This window comes from Carlito syrichta, unplaced genomic scaffold, assembly GCF_000164805.1.
Source record: "Carlito syrichta isolate Samal-C Ts95f unplaced genomic scaffold, Tarsius_syrichta-2.0.1 Scaffold305753, whole genome shotgun sequence".
NCBI lineage: Eukaryota > Metazoa > Chordata > Mammalia > Primates > Tarsiidae > Carlito > Carlito syrichta.
In genome coordinates this window covers 413,292-425,292 of record NW_007249849.1, presented here as the reverse complement: position 1 = coordinate 425,292, position 12,001 = coordinate 413,292, and the positions used below count along the sequence as shown (strand labels likewise).

Here is a 12,001-nt window from a genome sequence, read left to right as displayed (position 1 = left end):
AGTCTGAGCCCAGGAGGTGAGGCTACAGTGAGCTGTGATTGTGCCACATCATTCCAGCCTGGACAACAGAGTGAGATTCCGGCTCAAACATAAAATAAAATAAAGTCAGCAGAGTGGCCCCTCCTGAGGCCAAGGGAGCATCTGTTCCCTCCCTCTCCCAGCACTGAGCGGCTGTTTTTGGCCACCTTGTCTGTTCCTTGGCCTGTAGGCTGTCCCTCTGTTCCTCTACTGTCATGTGGCCTCCTCTCTAGGGCTCTGTGTTATCTTCCTGCCGCGTGTGTCTGCCTTTGTGTTCATTTTTTTTCTTCTTATCAGGACACACGTCTTACTAGATTCAGGACACCACAAGATGCTCATCTTCACTTGGTTCTCTCTGTAAAGGCCCTAACGTCACCGAAAGTCACACTGTGAAGCACCAGATGTTAAAACTTTGAATGCAGTTTGTGAAAGACTCAATCCAACTTAGAAAACACAGAAAATGCAAATTGGATGCTATTAAAATATGTTTCACATACATAAAAGCGGGAAAACAGGCCGGACGCAGTGGCTCAAGCCTGTAATTCCAGCACTTTGGGAGGCCAAGGTGAGGGGATTGCCTGAACCTTCAGGTTCAAGACCAGTCTGGGCAACATGATTCATCTCTACAATGAATCAAAAAAAAACTTAGGCAGGTAAGAGGATTGCCTGAGCCCAGGGACTTGAGGCCAGCCTGGGCAACTTGGTGAGGCCTCGTCTCTACAATATACCAAAAAATTAGCCAAGCGTGGTAGCGTGCACCTGTAGCTCCGGCTACTTGGAAGGCTGAGGTAGAAGGATTGCCTGAGCCCAGCAGGTCGACGCTGGAGTGGCCATGAGAGTGCCACTGTACTCTAGCATGGATGATGGAGTGAGACTACAACTCAAAAAGAAGGAGGAGGAGGAGGAGAAGGAGAAGGAAAATTGTTTGAGAGACAAAAATCATAGCACGTATTTCAGAAAAGTTATGACATGGGTTATTTTTGTAGTGGCCGAAAGTTCAATCCGAGAGACCACCAAGAGCCAATTCTGATGAAAGTTCAAGAGGGTCTTTATTTACAAGCTCGAGCCTGGGCCTCTGTTGACAGCCAACACAGCAGAGTACCTTCAGAGGCTCTGATTTCCTTAAGCAGATGCCTTTTATGCTTTTACACAAAGGGAGGAGGAGTTTGGGGGGCTTTCCAGTTTTGTTACCATTTAATTGGGTAGTTCCTCTGGTGGTCAGCTTAATCGTGGAGGATTGGCTAGCCTGACTCGGGCTGACCTTGGTTCACTAGCTAGGGAAGTTGCAGAGACATCTGGAAACTTAGGTGATTACCCCCTGGCACCTGATTGGATGTTGCTAAGGGAAAAGTGAGATAAAGGAAGGGGTTGAAGCTTTGCAGTTTTTCCCATAACTGGAACTTTAAACAGTTACAGGTTATGTTTTAAGACAGAAAACTAAAAATGGCTGTGCTATTGTCCACAAGCTGATTACATATTTATTGGGTTATAGCATGCTCTTAACCTAAGTCTATGGTATACTTTATTATGGTCCTCTCATTTGATTTATTTGTTGGTTGGTTGGTTGATGAGTTGTGAGTCCCACATTATGATTTACTGCATAAGTAAATGCTGCACACGTGAGGTTTGGGTTTCTAGCGGATCTTCCCTACCCCTGATAGTGAACCTGGTGCCCTTGGGTGGCCATGTGCCCCGATCCCCCCTCCATCCTTCCCTGATTTAGCAGTGTGCATCATCTTTGTTCCTACCTTTGTGCTCATGTGACCAGTGATCAGAGCCTGCTTATGAATGAGAACATGCGGTATTCAGTATCTTGTTTCTGTGAGCATTCACATAACATGATGGTCTCCGGCTACATCCATGTTGCTGCAAAGGACATGATTTTGTTCTTCTTGGTGACTGTGTTGTATTCCATGGTGTATATGTACCCCATTTTTTTTATTCAGTCCTCTTTTGATGGGCATCTGGGTTAGTTCCGTATTTTTGCTGTTGTGAATAGTGTTGTAATGAACATATGTGTTCAAGTGTCTTTCTGGTAGAGTGATTTATGTTCCTCTGGGTGTATTCCCAGAAGTGGGATTGCTGGGTTATATGGTAGCTCAATTTTTAGTTCTTTGAGAAAACATCACACTGCTTTCCAACTTGAACTACCTTACAATCCCACCAGCAGTGTAGAAATATTCCCATAAGAGAAATTTTGGTTACTACCAACAACAAAAACCTAAACAAACACAAAAAAATACTTTATAAACACAATGCCATTTTTTCTTGACTAATAATAGATATCTAGGGAAACATGTACATATTTATAAATTTTCTGTCTCTACTGACACAATAGCAAAACATATAAAGCAAACTAATAACACATTTGCCAAAGAGACATTTACGAGGTGACGGTCTGAAAAGTCCAAATACATAAATAGAGACCCATGCATAGTTAGCTAATGCTAACATTTGAAGACACAAAGAAAACCATTGAAGAGGCCAGGTGCATTGGCTCAGCCTGTAATCCCAGCACTTTGGGATGCCAAGGCGAGAGGATTGCTTGAGGCCACCAGTTTGAGGCCAGCCTGGGAAACTTGGTGAGACCTCATCTCTACAATAAATCACAAAAACTAGCTGGATCTGGAAGCATCCATCTGTAGTTCCAGTTACTTGGAAGGCTGAGGTGAAAGGATCACCTGAGCCCAGTGGGTCAAAACTGCAGTGGCCGTGCCACTCCACTCCAGCCTGGGTTACAAGAGCAAGACACCAAATCAAAAAAAGAAAAGAAAAGAAAACAATTGAAGAAAATCAACTTTTTAAAAGTCATATTCTTGAACTTAAGATAAATAAAACTTGAAATTAGTGACAAAAGTATGTTCTCAAATATATCAAGCAATGAAACTTAAAACACAGCAAGTGCTAGTCATTTAAATACAAAAGGACATATAAATTGCAATCGTAGAATCATAAAATCACAGCATATGAAAATAGAACAGGTTCAAACTATTCTTAGAAATTTAGAGCAATACGTGTTTTATTTTTAATTAAAAATGATTAATTGTGTAAAGTGGTATCCAAGTCTATAGAGTTGGAAAGAAAATACCAAAAGAAAAACAAAAGATAAAGAAGAAATTAACATAAGGAAATCAATGCATTAACAAACAGAATTAGTGCTGATGTGTTCAAGAGCTGTCTTTTGTAATGCAAATAAGACAGAAACCTTGCAAGTGTAATCAAAGACAAAAAAAGAAGTAAAATAGAATGAAGGAGCTATATACAGACAAATAATTTCAAAATGAGTCAATATTAGGTACAACTCTATATTAATAAATCTAAAACCTTACAAACAGGTGTTTTTTTGTTTTTTTTTTAATTTTTAAACAGTTTATTAGCAAGAAAAAGAGAAGGAAAAGAGAAGATTCGTGGCAGAAAGACCTGCCATGGGCAAGTTTCTCAAAGAAAGACTGCCTAAACAGGCTATTTTTAAGAGAACTATGAACTATCAAAATTGACACAAAACAACTTTGATAGATTAATAACCACAAAAGAAATGGAAAAAATTGTGAAAATTACCTTGGAAAAAAATGTATCCCAAACACTTTGTAAATTCTGCACCATACAAACTGTTCTAGAGAGTAAAAACATTTTTAAGTTGCTAATTTATATGTAAATTATATGTAATATACATACATTATGTACATAATCTTACTTGGTAATACATACACAAGATATAAAATAAATACTAACAAGTCAAATAAAAAAGAATCTCACATTAAATATATTTTATATAGAAAATCTGTAAATTATATGCATGAAGTATGTGTGCATATGTGTATGTACATTAATAAAATAGTTTTTTCTTTTATCTTTTTTTCATTCTAATGAAGTCTGATTTAGGGTGATTTTTCAGGCATGCACCACCATGCCCGGTTAATTTCTTTGACTTTTTGTGGAGATGCGGTCTCCCTATGTTGCTCAAGTTGGTCTCAAATTCCTGGCCTCAAGCGGTCTTCCCATTTCAGCCTCCCAAAGTGCTGATAGTATAGGTGTGAGTCACTTCTCCCAGTCTCCCCTTCGTTTTGTGTTACTTTTTTTGTTTTTTAAGCACTTGTAAACAGAAATTGTAAAAGTATATAAAGTATATTTCTAACTCTAATATTTCAAAAAGTTAGTCTCATATATCCCTGGATTTAAATATGGTAAAAAAAAAAAAATTACTGGATTATGAAGGATTATATTTCAATAACATTGTGTGTTTATCCTATGGATTTTCTCGGGTTATCTGACTTTGTTGCACTTACATAATATGTGAATGACCACATTTGAATAATTGTTTTGAGCTGTGAAAAGCAGGGTTTTTCTATGAGTAGCTTAGACTGAGATCATCATCATAATAATAATTTAAATTAGCTGTTTCAAGCCCTTCCTGGTCAGACATGGTGGCTCATGATTGTAATCGCAGCACTTTGGGAGACCAAGGCAGGAGGATTGCTTGAGCCCAGGAGTTCAAGACCAGCCTGGACAACATAGCAAGACCCTGTCTCTATAAAAAAAAAAAAAGAAAAAAAAGGAAAGGAAAATTAACCAGGCACAGTGGTACATGCCTATAGTCCCAGCTACTTGGGAGGCTGAGGCAGAAGGATCACTTCAGCTCAGGAGGTCTAGCCTGCAGTGAGCCATGATCGTGTCACTGCACTCCAGCTTGGGTAACATTTTATAATAATAAAATAAAAATACATTAAACTTCTCCCTATAATAAATTTGAATTCTACTGTTCACCCCAATCTATAACACGAATGATTAATATTATGTAAGTTTATACAATTTAATCCTCAGAAAAACTTCATGAGGTTGGTCGTATTATGTCAGACAGCAGGTAATAACTCATTATAGATTTCAAATAGAATATTTTCTGAGCAAAATGAATCAGAAAGTCCTTTCACGACCTGAAAAGGTGCTTTTGTGTATTTCTAACCCAGTCACCTATATATTTATGCAATGAGGTTATTGTTTGAGATCTTATTTATTTTCCTTTGAAAATATGTTCCTGTAAGTCCTCTGATGGTGAGGAAGTGTTAGTTTCTCTTTTTTTTCTAATTTCAATAACTTTAGGGGTTACAAATAGTATTTGGTCTGGGCTTTAAGTGTACCCACTACCCCTACCTTTGCACACTGCCCCTCCATTTCCTCCCTTGCCCCTCCATTTCCTCCCATGCTTTCTCTTCTGAGTCTCCAATGTCCATTATAACATTTTCTATGTCTATGCATCTCCTTAGTTTAGCTTCCACTTATAAATGAGGACATGTAGTGTTTGATTTTCTGTTCCTGTGTTAGTTCACTTAGGATGATGTTCTAATTCCATCCAGGTTGCTGCAAAAGGCATTATAGAGGCCAGGCACAGTGGCTCACACCAGTAATCCCAGCACTTTGGGAGTCTGAGGTGGGAGGATTACTTGAGTTCAGAAGTTCGAGACCAGCCTGGACAAATAGTGAGATCTCGTCTCTATTGTATTATAGTACAAATTTTAAAAATTAAAAAAAGTAATTCTTTTTTAAAAAGACATTATAGGGAGTGTTGGTTTCTAAAGGAAAGCTTTCCTAGGTAACCAGTCCCAAGCAGGGTATCTATAGGCAGGTGTTTCTTTGAGGAAAACTCTTAAGAACAATACCTGTGAAGAAAGGAAAATTTGACAGAAGAAAAGAACTTGAAGCTGGGATGACCCTTCAGAGATGACTTGAGTCAAGTGGGCTGGGCTTTGGGGGACCCGTATTCACAAAGCTGAGAAATCCTAGGAAAGGCTGCTGTCTTCAGTCAAGGGTCATGTCTGGGAGGCATTCGGGTGAAAGCCATCGGCAGGCAACACTCTCAGCTGGAAGAGTGAGTGTCCACAGATCCTAAGGGGCCTCAGGGTGAAAAAACTTTTTTTCTGTACATAAGGCAATACTAATAATAATTATAATGACCTTGGAAATTTGTATGTCCTTGTTTATTCAGAAGTGGATCTGACAGAGAAACAGGCATCTATCAAAGCTCAGGACAGATAGAATGATGCTTCTAAAAAAAAAAGGCAGGGGGCAGTAAAGTTTTCTAGGTGGTCCCAGCAGAAAAGACATTGTTTTAAGGCATAAATTCAAAAGGACAGAAGAATGGATAAGGAGACAACAACCAAAACCTCTTAGGAACTGGAAAGAAAGTTGATGCATGCTAAAGATTTGCTGAAACCTAGAAAAAAGAATATTGAAACAGCAGAGAGGAAACAGAGAGTCAACCAGATTTACACCCAAGTCTCTCTCCAGGCACAGAGATTGACAGCAGGAGACACCGGGGAGGAAAAGGCCAAACAAGGAACTGGGTGGAAGTCTGTTTCAGAAGCCCTCAGATTCCCAAGTCCCAGTCCCTGTCCCTACTCTAGAGACTGGTGGCACCTTTCTTGCAGAAGTGTATCACAGCAGCCCCAAATCAGAAAGGGTGCTGGTGTAACATTGACCTATTCCAAAGAAATTAACCAGAGGACAGTTTGCAAAAGACATGGGTATGTTATTACTTATAGGAGACAACTGATGGTGGCCAGTCAGTGTAATCCAATAGGCGTGGGGAAAGATTATACATCCCCAGCATGGGACGGAGAGCACGCATGGCATGGCAAGAAGAAACAAAGATGGTTTCTCTCAGAAACTGTCTCGAGTTTACAGATATGGGTGTCTTACAGGGTGACCTTAGCCAGGGGCCATCCTTCCCGTCATAAGACAGTTATTAGTCGGGCAGGGGAACGGTGCAGATGTTCTGCATTTACCCTACAAAAAGAGAACAATATTTTTTGGAGATGATGAAGAAAGGGTTGTCAGACTCTACAACAACACCAGGCAGAGTTAAGGCAGGAGACCCACCTCGAACTGATTCAACCAGAGTCTCTGCGCTGACACTGAGATGTCCCCAGGCTGGTCGTCCTCCTCCCATCTGCTCTCAGAAAACTCGCAGCCTGGCATATCCTGTCCTGGACAGATATTGGAATAGACTTTGCTGGGGAATCTGATGAACCTGAAAGACCACATTTTAAAAGGTTATCCACCTAAATAGCTCAGGTATGCCATCCTACAGGACGCCCCTAGCTAGGTGTCCAGACCTCCAGTGCTTTTATAATATATGCAGACAATTCAGAATGCACAGCCTTCCCTCCCATGTGAAAAAAGTAACACAGAACAAAGAGAGCCCATTCAAAGAGGGAATGGAACACAGTAAATAAAAGTATCCCAAATATCTCAGAGCAGTAAAAAATACACACACCCACACATACACACACAGGGGGTGCCAAAAATGTATACACATTTTAAGAGATGTTCTCTGCATATTACTTTTAGTTTGCCATCATCAGAAGTGTCTGGACGCTGATGGCAGTCACTTTGAGCCCTCTTGTAATTGCAGAAGTCAAATGTGACTAGTATGCATCTTTTATTGTAGGTCTATATCGATTATTACTATTTTGATACAGTTTTTTCCTTTCATAAAATGTGTATGAATTTTTTGGCACTGTGTGTGTGTGTGTGTGTGTGTGTGTGTGTGTGTGTGTGTGTGTGTGTAGTAATTATAAAATGAGAATAGTCACTTCAAAAAAGCAATGTTCAGATGACATGAAAGAATAATCATAAGGAAAAAAGCAAAATTCAGTAAAATCAGTACAGAAGGAAACTCACCAAATGCTTCAGAAAACAGAGTAAAGGGATGAAGTGGTATGAAACAGGAGAAATAAGCCACACACACACAGAAAGTAATGGACAGGTTCCATAAGTCCGACAACCAAATGCGGGAGCGATGCTTGAACAAATCTGGCGAATGACAGCTTATATATTAGAACTTCACACACCGCCTGGCATGGGGGCTCATGCCTGTAATCTGAACACCTTGGGAGGCCAAGACAGGAAGACTGCTTAGAATGCAGGAGTTGGAGACCAACCAGGGCAACATAGCAAGACTTCATCACTACCAAAAGAAAAAAATATATATATATTAGCCAGACTTGGTGGTGGTACATGCCTATAGACTCAGCTACTCAGGAGGCTGAGGTGAGAGGCTCACTTGAGCCCAGGAATTAAAGGCTGAAGTGAAAGCCATGATTGTGCCACTACACTCCAGAGTGAGACTCTGTCTCGAAAGAAAAGGGAAGGAAGGAAGGAAGGAAAGAAGGAAAGAAAGAAGGAAGAGAAAAAATGTAGTACATGAAGGAAAAAGCAGCTTACTCTGTGGTTGAACTATGAGTTGTATCTATGTCATCCTAATACTGGAAAGGAAAAGCGAAATATCGAACTTATTATTTGTGAAGGGATGGACGATAGTTCAGTGGGAAGTATATTTTCTGGAAAGAGGAGGAGAATGAATAATTTAGTCCTACATTTCCTGAGGGGAATCTAACAATAATGCTAAAAATGAGAAATCAAAAAGAGCATAAAACATGGTTCTTTTCGAAAATGATGCCAAATACCATAACAGCTAAAAGAGGTGCCAATATTTGCCTTTGAGAAGAAGGAATTTGAGATGGGGGAAGTGGAGAATTTTTTCCTTATTTTGTGAAATACACTATTACTTTATCTTTAATATATGTGCATGTTATTCATAAATCTGCATAACATTGCTAAAAAAAAAAAGGTGGGCAGGAGAAAAAGAAAGAATATTAATAGGCAACAAGAAGTGTTCATTTATTGACCTGAATGAACTGTCTCTATTTTTTTCTGCAATGACTTGTTATAAATCAGCAAGCCAGTTGCTGAACAGCTTTGAGAGAATTTATTATTTAGATAACATTGTTATACATATTCTGATTAACATTCTAAAATTTAATCTAAAATTAACTTTAGAGTTCTATTTTTATAATCTTAGCATAAAACTTTTTGTTGTAGACTATGGTATTGGAAACATATACATCAATAAATGATTAGCTTGCCAGTGAAGTATCTTATATGAAAAAAAATCATACAATAAAAATGCCAGAGCTGAAGACCTCATTAATTCAGTTTTTTTTTTTTTTTCATATTCTACCTAGGCGAAGGTGAAGTTTACCTTTGAATGCCTAAGAAGAAATGAATATTGTAAGCATCATTATAAGGATATCTTGGTCATTTGTTTAAAAGAAACAGAAGATGGAAGAGTATATTATTTGAGAGATTCTTTTTAATTAAACAAATATGCTGAGTTTATTCATGTAATAAATGCTCATTAAGTATTTTGTTCAGGCATTCCACTGTATATCATGGATGCAATGCTGAAAATGTGTAGTTTATGTTTTTAAGTTGACTGATGAATTAGGAAATTGACATATAAGTGGGAGATTGTGATCAAAGAAAATAATAATCATTCCTCTATTGAAGAGATAAACAAAATGCACTCATTGCCCAGGGCTTCACAGTGAGTTTCATTTGAGCTGAACTTGAAGGACAAGTGAGAATTATGCAGATGAGTTGATGAAAGAAAGTTTAGGAAGAAAGATTAGCTTGGTTAGTGACACGGACTTGATCATATGGGAAGTGCCTGTGGTTCAGGATTGCTGGAGCACTGAGCAATGAGTCTATAGAGAGAGGAAAGACTTTAGATTTTATCATATAAGTAGAAACAATGAGAGACCACTGATGATTATTATTATTCACAGTAGCCAGATTTTTGAAGTTATTTCTAAGTGCTAGGCACTGAGCCAAGCACTTTACATGAAAAAAACCCCTAAAAAATCTCATTTAATTCTTACACCAACTCTATTACTAGCCCCATTTTTAGTTTTTCAAGCATGAGATTAATATGACAAAATTTATGTAGAAAGCACTCCAATACCCATGAGAAAATGTTTCAGTCAAATGAAAAAAAAAAAAAAAAAAACACAATGGCTTACACAGCTACATTAAAATATTATATAAAACATAACAAGGGACAAGATTGGAAAGATGATAGATATACAGTTTCTTTAGTCACTGCAACAGTTTTAAAATACGCATTTATCTATTTAAAATATGCACGGTGTGTATTATCAGAGGATAAAAGAAAAAAGAAGGGATTCAGCAAGGATCAAAGACAAGACAGAGCAAGAGAGAAAGAGAGACAGACCATTATTGAAAGGCAAAAGTTGTAGAATAGATTGGAAGAGAAGAAAACTAAAAGCAGAGAGAATCCTACTGTGATGGTCCAAGCAAAAGACAGTAAGGGCCTCAATTTGGGCAGTCATCTGTAGCAGGTCAATGGAGAAAAATAAGAGAAACATTCAGCAAATAAATTAAAGTGACCTGATCATTGGATGCATAGATGATTTTCCCTATTAATCCAGATAGGAGGATATAAAACTTATGAGAGAAAATGATAAGAAACGTGATTCCTATAGATATGACATTATGATTGGTTGCCCATGTCACTTAGCATAACTAGTTCGTGTTTGTTTATATATTGCATCAATTAATCACATTCCTGTTAAAGAAAAGAGAATGGCTGGATATACTTGGTCTCCAAGTTGATCCAGAACCTGAAGTTCTGATTTTGACCTAATGAAATCTTTTATTCTGTAATCACAACCACCAAGAACCCTCGGGATAAGACTGGCGGGAATAAAAAATAACCATCTGAAGACACTTAACGGTACTGGGTTGAGACCGTGGTTGGCTATTTGTCCCAACTGGGTGGACCTGACTTTCCTTTGAAGTATGTTTAACTGCTTGTAAGAGTTTGTGCATCAGAACGCTAAAGTGACAGCTTCATTCTGCTATGAGCTCCTCCCCCGGGTGTGTTTCCTTCCTTCTAACCCTTTGCGGTCTTCTTCCCACAGGGCTTTATGAAACCTTTCTAACCCACGATGAACCAGAATGCTGTGACGTCAGGCGGGAAGAACCAGCAAATAGCCCATCCAAAGGGACGGTGGAGAAAAGTGACTCCTGTCACAGGACGTCGCTCACAGTGTCATCAGCAACCAGACTGTGCAACAGCAGACTCAGACTGTGTGTGCTTGTACTGATTCTCCTGCACACAGTGCTCACAGCCTCCTCTGCCGCACAGAACACAACGGGACTAGGCTGGGGAGGCGTCAACCCGCTGGAAGAAAACACCACCAACGAGGAGTAAGGAAAGGCCGAAGGGTCGCCGGAGCGGCAGCTGGCCCACCGTGAAGAAGGCAACTGCTGCCCAACGTAACCGACACTGGGTGCTTTTACCCTCGGATTACTTCTTGCAAAGGCCTCTAGGGTAAAATTCAAAAAGATGGGCCTGAATCCAAACAAGGACACAACCACAGCTTTTTCTTGACTAAAAGGCTGGAGAGTGACTTTCAATTTCTCACACCATTTTATACACTGTGTTTTAATGTTTGGAGGTTTTATTTGCTTTCGTTTTGGTTTGGGTTTCCTTGTTGGTTTTTTGCACTTGTTAATAAGGATTTATTTTTGGGGGATGGTTTCTCAGAGGTAAACTAAGTCTTTTCACTGTCTCTCTCTCTCTCTATTTCTAGTCATTGTGTGTGTTCATCAGGTAGTTCTGTCTTTATGTCCTGTCAGTTTCTATTAGAGGAATGATTGCTATGACCTCATGGTATAGCAAAAAACAACGACAAAAAAAAAAATAATAAAAAAAAAAAAAGACAAAAAAAAGAAAACAACAAAAAATAAAAAATAAAAAAATTCCCCAAGTCTCCCTTCTCCCCACAGAACCAACACCTTTCCCGGCCCTTCCTTCCCTCCTCGCCCTCTTCTCGTCCCCTAAGCAGACAACATCCGCTTGCTTCTGTCTGTGTACCCACAGTGAATGGGTGTGCACGCTTGGTGGACCTCTGAGCCACTGTGGCACAAACCCGAAACCGAGTGGAGCCAAGGGGGCCTGGCGGGGGTTCCTTTTTAGCTGAACAAACAAGTGCTCTCCATAATAGCGGAATCAGACAGTTAACATATTTTTATGTTGAAAACAAAATGGAAGGAAGGAAGGAAGGAAGGAAGGAAGGAAGGAAGGAAAGAAGGAAGGAAGGAAGGAAGAGAGGGAGGGAGG

The 12,001-nt window shown here is 39.3% G+C and overlaps 1 protein-coding gene across 2 annotated transcripts in view; it reads left to right on the top strand.

Annotated features, from left to right (window-relative positions):
- The window catches only part of FAM155A (family with sequence similarity 155 member A), a 685,452-nt gene extending 673,526 nt beyond the window's left edge, over positions 1-11,926 (top strand). Inside the window, exons 3-4 of one of the 2 annotated variants that reach the window (XM_021714744.1) lie at positions 9,039-9,084; positions 10,797-10,862. In XM_021714744.1, coding sequence (XP_021570419.1) covers positions 9,039-9,061 — 23 coding nt within the window. In that variant the 3' untranslated portion in view covers positions 9,062-9,084; positions 10,797-10,862. Of the gene's footprint in view, positions 1-9,038; positions 9,085-10,796 lie in introns of both variants that reach the window. The other variant, XM_008062563.2, reaches the window with a different exon arrangement.
- The last annotated feature ends 75 nt before the right edge of the window (positions 11,927-12,001 follow it).